General features: G+C 44.0%; 1 protein-coding gene across 1 annotated transcript in view; it reads right to left on the bottom strand.

Moving 5' to 3' along the window:
- Positions 1-325: 325 nt before the first annotated feature.
- The window catches only part of EPS8L1 (EPS8 signaling adaptor L1), a 36983-nt gene continuing 22797 nt past the window's right edge, over positions 326-14511 (bottom strand). The window contains exons 16-21 of the mRNA XM_083471895.1: positions 9233-9329; positions 8274-8414; positions 6743-6842; positions 4785-4956; positions 3601-3733; positions 326-3324 (exon numbers count right to left, since the gene is read on the bottom strand). Coding sequence (XP_083328021.1) covers positions 3250-3324; positions 3601-3733; positions 4785-4956; positions 6743-6842; positions 8274-8414; positions 9233-9329 — 718 coding nt within the window. The 3' untranslated portion in view covers positions 326-3249. The remainder of the gene's footprint in view (positions 3325-3600; positions 3734-4784; positions 4957-6742; positions 6843-8273; positions 8415-9232; positions 9330-14511) is intronic.

The following is a 14511-nucleotide window of genomic DNA, read 5'->3' as shown; positions in this document are numbered from 1 at the left end:
CTGCCAGACTGTCTTTGCATGCAAGTATTTCCAATATAATAAGTATTAAAATAAAACTGAAAATTTTTCAAGGTGATAAATGGATGTCTTCAAAGAGCCACTGCATGCAGTTGGGCTCCCTTTGACCCCAGTCAGCACAACCAATGGTCAGGAAAGCCACAGGTTCTCCATCCCATCTAAAGATTCCTTTACAAAGATGGACGACACGGAATCCCTAATTGCTGTCTGGAAGCGATCTTAGTCGGTCACTGATCCTGCCCAGCAAAGGAGTTGTTCATTGCTTTGGAGCATAACTTCAAATGCATTTCACGCCAGGAAAGTTGCATCAGGTTTGCATATTTTTATTTACATACTTTTTATATAATTAACACGTTTCCCCAATGAACGTCAAGCTCTCCAGTGGTGGCTATGCTGTACTTCCATCATGTGCCCTCCACCCTGAGGGCAAGCAGCAGTTTTGAAAAATAAATCAGATTTTTAAAAGTGCAAGTGCACATTAATAATAACACGAACACAACAACAGAGTAAATTTCTCCCTAGCAGCGTATATACGTGTCCACGGCACCAAATTTGCCTAGCCAGAATAGCCTGGAGCTCCTTAAACATTAAAAGCCCTTCACTGTCGTGATATGGTTTGCAAAAGCAATAGGTCCTCGGACTTATAGTCTATGCAACCATGAGGACTGGAAGACTACATTAAGATTCTTGTAGAAGTTCATATAAAGTAAAGGTAAAAGGTAAAGGACCCCTGGACAGTTAAGTCCAGTCAAAGGCGACTATGGGGTTGTGGTGCTCATCTCGCTTTCAGGCTGAGGGAGCCGGCGTTTGTCCACAGACAGCTTTCCGGGTCATGTGGCCAGCAGGACTAAACCGCTTCTGGCACAATGGGACACCATGATGGAAACCAGAGCGCACAGAAACGCTGTTTACCTTCCCGCTGCAGCAGTACCTATTTATCTAATTGCACTGGTGTGCTTTCGAACTGTAAGTTTGTAGGAGCTGGGACAGAGCAACAGGAGCTCACCCTGTCGTCGCAGGGATTTGAACCGCCGACCTTCTGATCGGCAAGCCCAAGAGGCTCCGTGGTAGTTTCATGATGATGGTAGACCATGCCCTACCCAGCTCCTTTTCCTTTCCTTTCCAATTACCACATTGGACCAGAAACTAATTTTTAGTGTACAATTAGGTATTTTATAATGCTTAATATTCTAATGCAGGTGTGGGGAAGCCCTCCAGATGTTGTTGAACTACAACTCCCAGCAACCCCAGCAACCATGCTCAAAAGTTCAGTAACAGCTGGAGTGCCAAAGCTTCCCCACACCTGCTCTAAACTTTCCTTTCCACCTTAGGTTTGCAACAGTAGACTGCACTGCTCAGAGGACTGTATTTGGCCAATGGGCGGCCAATTACTGACTTGTACTTTATGGAAACTGTCAAAATTAGGCTACGGCAGGTGGTGGAGGTGGGTAATAACCCTAAAAAAGATATGCAGCCTATTCTTTACAAAACATTAATGGCAGCCAATGTTAAATTAATACAAATACCCTTTCAAATAAATATTCCCTTTAACACTAGATTAATTTTTTTTGGGGGGGGGAACAGCTTTGAGCTATTTGGCCAAAATTTCTTCGACATGTTAATTTTAAAAGGCACACATCAAGGGTAAACCATCTGAGCAGAGCTTAAAACTAAACAGGAAGTTTGAATGGAAACAGTTCTAAAGCAGTCGAAATCATTGTGTTCTTCAACAAATTCTTTAACGAGTGTGAAAACTGTTGGAGGGGGGGAGTGTGGTTATATTGCCAAACTCCTCTCCTTCCAATCCACCACAATGGAAATTCAGCATAACTCGTTTCCAAATAAATCATCAAACTTTGACTACACACACACACACACACACACACACACACACACACACACACAGAATATCATATTCTCTTGCACAAGACTCATTGAAAGCAGCTGATCTGATTCAATTCCCCCCCTAAAAAAGATACAACTAGAGATGAAAGGGCCAAGTTGTTAAAACCTGGCAAAACTTTTATGTACACAATGAAAGTGGGGGAAATGGCGTTTTCCAAATACAGTTTGTGAAGGGTAAGGCTTGGTTTGCCTCAAATAGAGACTGCCATCTGGTGACAGGAGGTGGTAGTGCCCAATGTCAGCTTACATTAACTCCATGGAATTAAAGTGTGAGTTTGTCAGTGGGAAAAATCCTTTAAGGGTGAAGGAATGATCTTGTAGCAAAGCTTGTTCCATAGCTTCCCATGTCTCTCCTGAAGGAGGAAACATTCCTGAGATACTTAAAACATTTCAGCCGAGCTATTCAAGTAAAAATAGATGGATAAATCCTGGCAACAGAAGATTTCTTGCTGAAAAATACTCATGAGTTGCCAACTCACCCTGATGGAAAGTGGAGACAAAAGTTTTGACTACAACCACTATGATGCAGTGTGTAAAAATGCAGATTTATAGCTGCAAGGATAATGATGCAGTGCAACTGCAAGACAAATTACACATATCCATGCCTAGATTTAACTGAAAAATTCGGGGATGGGTGGGAAGAAAGAGATAGCAAACAGGAATGCACAGAAATGGAAGAACGGTTGATTTGGTGAGTGGAATTTCCATGGAGATCTGTTGCAAAGCTTGTAAAATTTAATTAATGATAATAATTCAGTCCAGTTTTCCTAGTGAGCCAGACCTAGGCCCATTACCTTCTGTAAAAGATAATCATTCTTTCATTTTGTATGAAAGGAGATAAAATGAATGCGGCATGAATGCTCTCTCTTATAATGAGGAAGAGTTGCTGCTATTCCATTTCCCCCCGCATTTGGGGAGGGAAGGCGTGTGGGCTAGGTGAATTGTAGAATTGGAAGGGACCGCCAGGGTCATCTAGTCCTACCCCCTGCAGTACAGGAATCTTTTGTCCAACATGGGGCTCGAACCCACAATCCTACAATTAAGAGTCTCATGTTCTACTGACTGAGAGAAGGGAGGTTTCTTCTGATGACTATTTCAAAAGGGAGTTGGAGAGAAAATCTGGGCTATGATTTGAAGGCGGTAATTTGCTTTACAGGAACATATGCTCAACAACGTTTAGCTCAAAACAAGTGCTGCTGTTGAATGCAGATCTTGGGTGATGTGGGGAGAGTTTGGGATGATGGTACAACTTCAGAGCCTGTTACCATGCAGTTCCTCAATGCTTCAACAGGGGGCACTCCCACACCAAACGGGGCGATTTCCCAGCTACGGATTCAAACCCTCCAGTTTCCTTTTCTGTTTCGCCATCACAGCCTCTAGCTCTGATACTTTCCCAGAATCCTGGAAGAAAATAATGAAAATGAAGAATGGATATAATATTGTCCTGGCTTCAAGCGCGCCCCAACTTTCCCCAGTCCCACCGTGGTGCATGTAATTCTCAGAAAACTGTACTGTCATAGAAAATTAGTTTTTGGCTTTCCTGGACCTCAGGAGCCTTCCTTGGTTGCTGTTTTTTTGCTAAAGCCCAGTAGACAGCTTCCTGCCTGGGATACAAGAAATCTTGACTTGCACCACCACCCTCCCAACCCTTAGGAGAAGCTTCAGGGCTCCTTGTACCTCCAACAGGGCTCTCTGGACTGTGACCTGGCTGTAGACTCGAACTCCTTCCTCTGGGCTGACAGCTCTGAACTCATCCTTCTTCAGGGAGAAAAGCTGAGCTCCGTTTAGGACCCCCAGGGCACTTACTGTCCTGTGAGGAGGAAGAAAGAGTGAGTTATGGGGGGTGGGTTATGGGAGGGAAAGGGAAGTTCTGCTATTTACACTCATAAAACCTTAAACAGGAAACAAACAGGAAACAAGTGTTGCCTGGATGAACACCATACATTTAAAGCACATCCCTGCCCTCCAAGAATCCTGACAAGTGTAGCTTGCTAAGGGTGCCAGCAATTGTAGTTCTATGAGGGGTTAACAAAAGTTCCAGGATTACTGCATTTGTATGGTATGTACATACAACTAAGTCGCACTGTTACAGGTCTTAAGCTGTGGGATGGAATATCCATGCAGATGAAGAGCAGAACGTCTAAAACACCAATTAAAATATCCACAGTAGACAAACAGCAACCCATTGGAGAGTATGGCATCTCATAAAGGGTAAAGGGACCCCTGACCATTAGGTCCAGTCGTGACCGACTCTGGGGTTGCGGTGCTCATCTCGCTTTATTGGCCGAGGGAGCCGGCGTACAGCTTCCAGGTCACGTGGCCAGCATGATTAAGCCGCTTCTGGCGAACCAGAGCAGGGCATGGAAATGCTGTTTGCCTTCCCGCCGGAGTGGTACCTATTTATCTACTTGCACTTGGACGTGCTTTTGAACTGCTAGGTTGGCAGGAGCAGGGATGGACCGCCGAAAACTGGTGTTGGGTTAATGAGGGAATAGGGAGTCACCACAGCCAATCAGAAACCTTAACCAGGAGCACAGAAAAAGGAACCACAGCTAACAACTGGGCAACGGCAAATCATTAAGAAGCTAAGAGCTATTGAGCTGTTCAGGAAAGTGGAAGCTGCTTTCAGATAGAGGCCATTAAAGAAGGTGCTCATAAAACAGGCCAACTAGGAAAACTGGGTAGGTTAAGTTGACACATGCAGGCCTCACGATTGGCGAATGTGCAACATGAATCTGAAGAAGGTAACTGCAGACAATACAGGAAAGACAGGAAGCTGCTTTGGGAGATACCAAGGAATATGTTTGGACTTTCATGGCCAACCTACAGATCTTCTCAAAGGAAAACAGAGGCCAACTCACAATGGGCTGAATCCTTTGGCTTCCAGCCAGGTCCGAACTTGAGCAGGGTCTGAATCGTATCCTAAAGGCAGGTTGGTGTCTGCAGCCCGCTGGATGTGAAGGTTCCTGCTATGGCTAGTTGTCCCATTGGCCAGTCTCAGGGCGAGCTCCTCGTTCACCGTGTTGAAGCGCTCTGCCGGGGCAGGAAGTGATGTCACACACGGCGCAATTGCAAACATTTGGATGGGTAAAGGTAAAGGGACCCCTGACCATTAGGTCCAGTTGCGGATGACTCTGGGGTTGAAGCTCATCTCGCTTTATTGGCCGAGAGAGCCAGCGTACAGCTTCCGAGTGATGTGGCCAGCATGACTAAGCCGCTTCTGGCGAACCAGAGCAGCGCACGAAAACGCCACTTACCTTCCCACTGGAGCGGTACCTATTTATCTACTTGCACTTTGACATGCTTTTGAACTGCTAGGTGGGCAGGAGCAGGGACCGAGCAACGGGAGCTCACCCCGTCACAGGAATTTGAACTGCCAACCTTCTGATCGGCAAGTCCTAGGCTCTGTGGTTTAACCCACAGCGCCACCCGTGGCCCTCTTGGATGCGTAGGCAGAGCAATTAACCCTACTTCCCACAATCAGATACAACAGACTCCAATCGCTACATGCGCAGTTCAGAAATTCTCCCACAGAACCCTGTGTCGTGTCATACGAGGACAGCTTGCAGATAGCAAAAAGCCAGTCCACCACACCTCAAACTGCACATTTCAGTCTAAATCCTTCATCCATGCGACTCTATTCCAGTTCTCGTGTAAGTCGAGTGTTTTGCATCCTTATATTGTGCTTCTGGGAGGGAAGGACGACTCTTTATACCTTTCAAGCTCGAAAAAACCTCTTGTGAAAAATGCTAAGTGACGCTGACAGCTTGTCTGACAGGAACCAAAAGGAGATCCCTTTGTCACGGACAGGTTGGACGCAAAGGAGTGGGGAGCAGAATCAGCTGGGAAACATACCAAGGGAAGAAAGCTCAGAGCCCAGGGAACGTTGGTGGGACAACCATGAGCAGTTTTGACGTGCTTTTGGCTTCAAAGCAAGCAGAATCTGAGGCCCTGGCAGCTACCAATATTCCAGAGGCTCAGCTTCCCTTAGAGCCTGTTAGTCTCTGTTAGTCACAACCACCAATTAGTGTTCAGTTGTTTAAAATCATGTAATAGAAAGTGCTTTGCCCTAGAGCCAAGGTTTGGGCGTCCCTTAGGAAATGTGGCCTTTTTATTATGATTATTAATTCCATTCTATACCACAAACTCATATAAATAGATATATATATGTGGTGTGAAGAATTTTAACTAAAGCCAACTCTGGGCTGAGTAGCCATGTTCCCCGTGTCACATAGCAACGAGGAAAGTTTCAAAAGCAGTTGGTCATGTGTTAAGAACATCAATTCCACTGGTAGCAGAAACTCCTTGCATGACCCTCTTTAGATCCAAGCCATTAAGAGAATTTGTTGCAAATAACTCTTCCCCCCCCCCTTCCTAAAGCGGGTTTTAATACATTTTTAGGGATCTAGAATGACAATGCATTCAAGTATAAGCTTTCCAAGTACAGTATAGGAGGCTTTCAATTTATCAAGTGGCACTGAATGTTTCACCAAACATTCACGAAACCCACAATTTCTAATGGGGGTGTGAGCACCTCATAGACCTCTCCCCAGTTGTTTCCTCTATGCTTTCCCAACCTTAAATTTTTCGCATTTTTTTAATAATGCCCTTGTCAGAATTTTAGTGCACTTAATATGCAGATTTTTAAAAACACATTTTATTGCCTATAATCCTTGCGACCTGCCGCATAAGCTATTGTGTCCCCTACTCTGTGCTGAGGTTTCTCCTACACTGCTTAAACTAAAGTTCCAGTAAAACGGTGAAAAAATAGCTTATGCTTTCCAGAGCTCCCCAGTTCCACACACAAAGGCAGGCTTACCTCGCTCACTCAGGTCCATGTTAAGTGCCTCTGTGCTGGCCCAATTTCTGCCATTTGTGTACAGACTTTTGGTCTTGGGTGGCGGCTGAGGTGGACTTTTCTAAGTAGAGGCAGAGGGGAGAAGCAAATATTAACAGCTCGGCCTCCTGCAAAGCCTATCTCCTAGTGGAACGTCAACTCACAAAGAACACGCTACGCTAATATTGCATGTGCCAGTACATCTGCCTTCCCACTAGGGATGGAAGGATTTGACAATTTCAGTTCTCTCAGTTTCACATTTTTCCCCAGTCTTAAATTCAGTCCTCCTTATTTCTGCATCAATTTGTGAATTAAAAAACCCAAAACAATTCCCATTAAAATTCTTCATTTTAGTGTGAATTTCTCCTAATAAGCACATTTCGGTCTGCAGTACGTCTTTTTGCAAGCAATTTCTTCTAACAGAAAGCATTTTAGACATCAGTTTCACCAATGTATCCATTCCTGTATCCATTTTTGTCAACACTGTTTGGTTGGGGAACTGCATCGCAAAATTCAGATTAAGTGTGAATTTTCGCAGGACGGCTGTGTTTCAGTTCCCATATTGGTTTGGAAAGCAAACATTTGATAGGTTCACCTTCAACTGCAAACTGGATTGAATTTCTCCCCTGCTTCCCACTGCCTTCCAGACTGTCTGGGTTTTTAAGCATGTCTGAACAGTTTGGGTCCCATACATGTTCTTATGCCGTGTTGGTTTTAAAAAATGGCCATAAGCATTAAACTGCTTTCTTTGGGGCATTTCCAGCAAATCTACATTGGTGAGAATGAATTTATTCTTATTTACTTATTTAAAAATACATTTTAAAAAAATCTTCTGTACCCATTCCCTAAACCGGCCCATGTAGTCTAACATTTCCCAGGCTTGTTCAAGATTCCATGGCCAGGATCATTTGGGCATAAGAGTTGTGCTGTTGGATCAGACCAAAGATCCATTTAGTCCAAAATCATCTTTCCAACAGCATGTAGACATTTTTTTTCTGGGAATCAGGAAAGCATGCAGGGCAGGAAGGCAACACCTATTCCCTGTTTCTGCCCAGCTTCTGCTATGCAGAATGGGACCTGTAATAAATATGACCTGTAATAAAACGATGCTATTTGAAGTGCTCCTGTTTACTGTTCCAGCCAGCCAGTCATGTTGGATACCGTATTTTTTGCTCTATAAGACTCACTTTTTCCCTCCTAAAAAGTAAGGGGAAATGTGTGTGCGTCTTATGGAGCGAATGCAGGCTGCGCAGCTATCCCAGAAGGCAGAACAGCAAGAGGGATTGCTGCTTTCACTGCGCAGCGATCCCTCTTGCTGTTCTGGCTTCTGAGATTCAGAATTATTTTTTTTCTTGCTTTCCTCCTCCAAAAACTAGGTGCATCTTGTGGTCTGGTGCGTCTTATAGAGCGAAAAATACGGTATTTTATTAGAAAAGTGGCACATAGCTCTACAACAAATAAAAGCAAGCAAGCAAACAAACAGACAAGCTCTAATTAGTGCTGTAAGCCTCACCTTGGATATCGCTGGGCTGGTTCCGTTGACCTGAGGAGCGCTGTTGTGGTTTAGAACTGGGGCAAGAATATTATAAGGGACGTAGCCAACCTGACCGTAGTGGTTCTGAACTTTCCACCACTTCTTGCTGTCATCCAGGACCTAACGGCAAAGAAAAAGGAGACACGTTCCTAGCTAAGCAAAAACTTGGTTCTAGGTCTGGAATTGCCCAAGAAAGATGCTAGATTTTTTTTTGGATGCCACAACTGCCGCTAGGATTGTGTTGGCCAAAAATTGGAAAGCACAAGAAGTGCCAACGGTGGAGGAATGGCAGATGAAGATGATGGACTTTTGGGAGCTGGCCGACCTGACAGGAAGAGTCCGCGACCAGAAGGAGGAGGAGCACCAGGAGGAATGGATGAAATTTAAAGACTATTTAGCTAAATATGCTAAGATAACTTAAGTAGAAATACTTGCAAGTATCAGACTGGATTTGGATTTAAATATGTGATGTTATAGAATAATATGTTTAAAGGTAATATGAAAGGAAAGAAAGACGTTAATTGACCAAGTAAATTTTATGAGAAATTAAGTTTTGGAAAACTGTTACAATGATATACATTGAAACTCAGCCAGGGGGATTGGAGGAAGTCACCTAACAATGTCAACAAAAGCGGAATTATTATAGTTTCACATTTCTGTTAAGCCATTTAGGGCTCATTCATGGCCTACGAGTGTGGTGGGAGGCGAGATCCAAGACGTCTAATGTGCAAGCCTGCTTCATTGCCTAGGATATTCTGGCTTGGGACAGGTGACCAGGCAATAGGGTATTTCCAAATGCCCTGAGTCCCCAATGAAAGCAGCTTCCCTACAGCCGTGTCCAATCTGCAAATTACATTCCTTTCTATTCTGGCCAGATCAGGAGCGGGGTAGGGGTGGGAATCTTCTGGCACTGCAAGTGTTCTGGGACATCAACTCACCTGCAACATTTCTCCATGAAGTACTGAGAGTTCGTTGTTGTTTCTGGCTGTGAAGTTGTGGGTGGAGATCACAGACTTGCTCTCTGGGTGTTTAGGCCTGTCAGGAGGGAAGAAAGAGCACATGGGGTTATGGGCAGGAAGGTCCATGACTTGTGGGCTTTCTAGAATATCAGTGCAGGTTAGGGGGCTTAAACAGTAAAAAATGGCCACCCAGAAGGCCCTGTCTGCATCACTGTGCTTGTGGAATGCCCTCCTTTTAGAAGTGGGGCTGGCACAGATGCTATCATTTCAGTGCCAGGTCAAGACTTACTTTACACAGACATTTCAAGAGTTTTTAATTTGATGATCATGCAACCCCCTCTGTGTCACATTTTTTTAAAAAACTGTCTTTATTTGTTTGGGTGATGTGTTGTGCTGTTTATAGCTCATCATAGTCCAGCTTGTTTATTTTTAGGCTTTGTATTGCGCACTAGTTTCCATATAGATGATGGGCAGGTTGTACGTATTCCAAACGAACAACGAAACAGTTTAATTTCACTCTGTCCATTGCTGTTCCCAAAATAATCTTTCTCCTGGATTTGCATGCTTGTGGCATTAATGTAGTTCTGCGATCTTCATTTGGTTTAATCTAGAGCTGCAACGTTTAGTTAATTAGATAAATCCAATAAAAATAATTTGACTAATTAAAAAGGTGCTCTTGATACATGGGGCAGGTGTGTGTGTGTGTGTGTGTGTGTGTGTGTGTGTGTGTGTATTCTCATTTGACAGGGAAGACGAGGGGTGGAAAAAGGAACCTCTTTTAAGATGCTGCTGTGATATACGTGCTTGCAGCCTAAAAACAAAGGAAGTATGCATTTTGCTCAGAACTATTGTGTTTCATATATTTGCAAACCCGTAGTCTTAACCAACTAGTGGTCCACGTTGAGGTCCATTTACTTTACCACCATTAGCTGTTGGCAGAATTAATTCCCACCCCCTTCATTTGAGTATTACTTGATAATAATTTTCATAAGAAAAATAAGCGGAGGAAACCATAAATTAAGATCCCCTCGCAGGAAACAGGAACTGAACCATTCAAAGGGAAATTCATCAGTGATGCCCTGGCTGTGCTGAACAGGAAGCAATTGATTAGAGACACAAGATGGAAGCTTTTAAAGGCACAGTAACCCTGAAAAGCCTCCACAGAACCTTTCCTGACCACAGCAGATAGGCTGCCACTGTGGTTACTTTTGAAGTAATGGACTTTGCCTCAAATTCAGAGGCCAGAACAATAAAAGAGAGAGGATGAGGTATGTCAATTCTGAAACCAATGGGGGATTTGTTGATTGGGGGACAAATCTATTTTAAAACCAATTAAGATATCAATTAAAGCTTTAGTTCAAGTTGTGGAACACTTTCTTCAAGGTTACTTTGGGGTTCAGTGACATAAGAGGAATGAACAAGAAACTGTTAAACACAGACTTTCTAACAAAGAGTGGTTACTGGTAAATGTTGTAAGTAAATATTGTACACTTCCTTCAATATCTCAGAAAGGCATGCAAATTTGGGCTTGGCAATATGAAAGTTCACTGAAATTTTTATCACTTGACTAATCTGCTAAAAAGGTCAGGTAATGAATCAACCGAAAGTTATTTCAACCATTCAGCCCTAGCTTTTCATCACTTTTTATCTAGTTGAATGGGGGCAATGATGCAAATTCATGATGACAGAGGGAAAAAATGTAATATTGAAGGAAGGGCTAGATAATGTGAGATATTGGCCCCTGCACCACCTGCCTCTTTCCTATAGTGAATGGAATTTCCTGCAAGACAAAAGAGTCTCTTGCCCCTCCATGTTGCGGTCTTCCTCCCAGTTGGATGAGGATCGCAACTGGAACCTGCTGGGATACAAAGCTTGCCAAGCGCTTCAGAACAGATGATAGGAGATGAAGAAGAAAAGGAATTAGAGCCCTTCATCCCCCACCACCACCAATCCTACCTTAGCTGGCTGCCTAGCGTCCCCCTCTTGGCTCTCTTCTGGGCGCCATCTTTCTTTAACCGCTGTCCTCTTGTTTTCATCCTGTTATATTTCCCTTCTGCACCCATCACCAGAGCATCTGGCCTTGCCTTCTGTGATACCTACATTCCTTTACACCTCCCTGTTATAACCAGCCAGCTCCTATTAAGCTACTTTATCCCAGTAAACTCAAGAGCCCTTAATTCCTGCTCTGTTCCTTACATTATTCATCCCTAACAAACCCCATTTTGTTTCAAGCTAACCCAGGCAGCCTCGTTGTTCCCAAGCCCTGCTGCCCTGGCTCATTCCCCCAGCCTTTCTAGAAAACCCAGTTCTCCCAGTTCTGTCCTCCCACATTGTACACACAGCCTGGAATGGACTTCCTTTGTGTTTATTTAGCTTCCTGCCAAGCCATGGCTATCCAGGGGCTGAAGAGATTGGCATGTTCTCTTGAGCCTGCTACTTGTGTGCTGTTCCACATCAAGAACTCCCTGTGCGCTGTGCCCAAATTACATAGACAGTGTGCTCCTGTCTATGGCGGCATTCGTGTTAACGTTCAGTGGAAACAAGTAATTCTACAGGAGGCCTATTTAGGAGGGCAATGTGCCTCAATGTCCTCCAAGCCCTCACTGAAGGGGACATCACGTTCAGCAATGTCTACCTGGGGATATAGCCAATAAGTCTACCTGGCTCTGCTCCCGACTGCTTACACACCCACACTCTCTGTGGTGCACAGATGCATTCTGAGAAGGAACCGTGCGGGCCTTACTTCCGTAATGTGTGCAGAAAGCCAAACTGTGTAGGATCCAGCATATTAATTTTGTGCTCTTATTGCTTCCCTGCTTGAACTCCTCAGGGGAACAACTGGGAACCATGCAGCAGCCTAGGTCCAGCATGATTGTCCTCCCCCTGTGGACTACAACTCCCATCATCCTTGACCACTGGCCATGCTGGCTGGGGTTGATGGGAGTTGGAGTCCAACAACAGCTGGAGGGCAAAAATGTTGGCTACTCCTCCAGCAGCCACTTAATGGGTGGAAAGGTAGCAACCCTATAATTACTCCCAGCATTATTAATCATCCTCCATATTTCCTAGAGTGAAACCTTGCAAAGGCTGGAAGGTGACATGGAGTAGACACTGTGGTGACACTGGCTTAATCCGGGCGAGGGGGGGAGTTGACAGGAGCCCCTCTGTACATAGAACATGTTGTACAATCTGGTTTATGTGACTAGGACCTGTTCACACCATCTGTCCAGTGCTGAAAGGGGAGGGCACAGGCAACATATGCGTAGATGAACGCATGTGTCTTTAGTCCAGCCACATGGCACTTAAGGAGTCTGGGTACATGTTACACTCCCTGCATTAGGGGAATCCCAATGAAGGAGAACTCTGCCTATGGTGACTTCTGAAGGGCTTGCCATCAACAGGCAAAGGAAGCTGGAAGGGACAGGAATTGCACACACAGGGTGAAGGAGAAGCTGCCAGCTGTCCCTTTCGTAGAACCATAGAGTTAAAAGGGAGCACGATTGCTATCTAGTCCAACCCCCTGCAATGAAGGATTCTTTTTGCTCAACATGGGGATCGAACCCACAACCCAGACATTAAGAGCCTCTGGCTCTAATGACTGAATTCTCTCTCTCTCTTTAGCTGCCATTTCCCCCTCCCAATTGGTAGGGGAAAGAAACAGAGAAAATCAGCTGCCAAGAGGAGTGGTAGTCTGACAGAGGCTACTAGTGCTTCGCCGCATGTGTCCAGTTGTGGGATTCTATTATGTAGTGAATGTAACGTGAAGCCAAGGCTTTAGCCAAGAATTCACTGCACTTTTGCAGAAGTGCAATTCCTAGTCTTCTTTTTGGGAAGGCATGACCCGGGACTCAAAGTTGTTTACTCTTTTTAATGTAAGTGTTGCCTGGCTCCTTTTCTGAAGAGTTTTCCAGGAAGTGGAGACCTTGGATCTCAACACTTTATTGGAACCTTTTCGTGACTTCTCTATGCAAACAACATCACATCATAAATACTTGTGGAAAATCCACCCTAAGTAATAAAAAGGGGAGAGGTCACTAGCCTAGATTATTTCAGTGACCCGTTGGGACCTTAGTCTATCTTTGTCTTGCCTGAAATCCAGAATTTCTGGTTCAGCTAAAAAAGGCATCTGGTTTTAATTTATTTCAAGAAGTATGAGGGAACCCACTCCCTCCCTGACACAGTATGCATCAATGAACAGTCATTTCCTCATTTTTGGGCAGTATGTGCACACACACCCCAACACTTATGGGGCCAGAAGTGTTTTTCCACCCCCATTGTACATGTCTACTTTAATTCAAGATATCTGTTGTTGCCCCATCTCCCTTTGTTAAATTGGTTATATTTCAACCTTGTGGATCTCAAGTGAATCATTATGGGCATATCTATACTAAATATGTTTGAAGAAAGTTCAATAGTCATTGTATGACTGAGAGGTGGTTCCTGGGGTGAGGGAGCTAGAGACCACTCACAGTTCTTACCATCCTCTTCTCAGGATTATTGGGGTGTGTGTGTGTGTGTGCACGCGCGCGCTATAGCTGGAATGCTATAGAACTGAATTACCCCAAATCAGAGGGTGGTCATAAGGACAAATGTATCTATCTATATCTATCTATCTATCTATCTATCTATCTATCTATCTATCTATCTATCTATCATCTATCTATCTATCTATCTATCTATCTATCTATCTATCTATCATCATCTATCTATATCTATCTATCTATCTATCTATCTATCTATCTATCTATCTATTTATCAGTCTGCTATACTACTGGTTAAAGATAAATTAATGAGTTTGCAGTTGAGGGGCCAGAACATTTTGTTTCAGTTTACCACTATTCTTGTTCCTGGCAAGTATTGGGACTCACTGGACAGTTGGGGAGCAGAGGATTAAACTAAGCATGGGAGTTGGTATAATGACCAACAAGGCCTGTATGTTTTCTCAGAAACCTCTTTCTTGGCCACACTGGATCTGAATTTACTCTTCAGCAATTTATTAATCTCGTGTCAGTTTTTTTTTTTTAAAGTACTTCTCCCATCAGTGAAGAAGACTAGGAACATTTTTTTTAAAGCAGATAAAATTATTAAAGTTTTAATAAGCTGGATTCTTTGGCAGCTGCTAACATTTTGCATTCAGAATTCGTTGCTGTGACAGTGGCTAGGCAGGTCCTTAGCCACAATTGCAAACAGGTTCCAATTTGGGGAGGTAATTTCAAGTCCCCACTCAACGTTAAATGGCTGCTGGTCACTGACCTGAA

Source organism: Podarcis liolepis (genome assembly GCF_965112155.1).
Source record: "Podarcis liolepis genome assembly, chromosome: 13".
Taxonomy (NCBI): Eukaryota; Metazoa; Chordata; class Lepidosauria; order Squamata; family Lacertidae; genus Podarcis; species Podarcis liolepis.
Note: the sequence above shows the minus strand (reverse complement) of the source record. Positions and strands in the feature narration are given on the sequence as shown.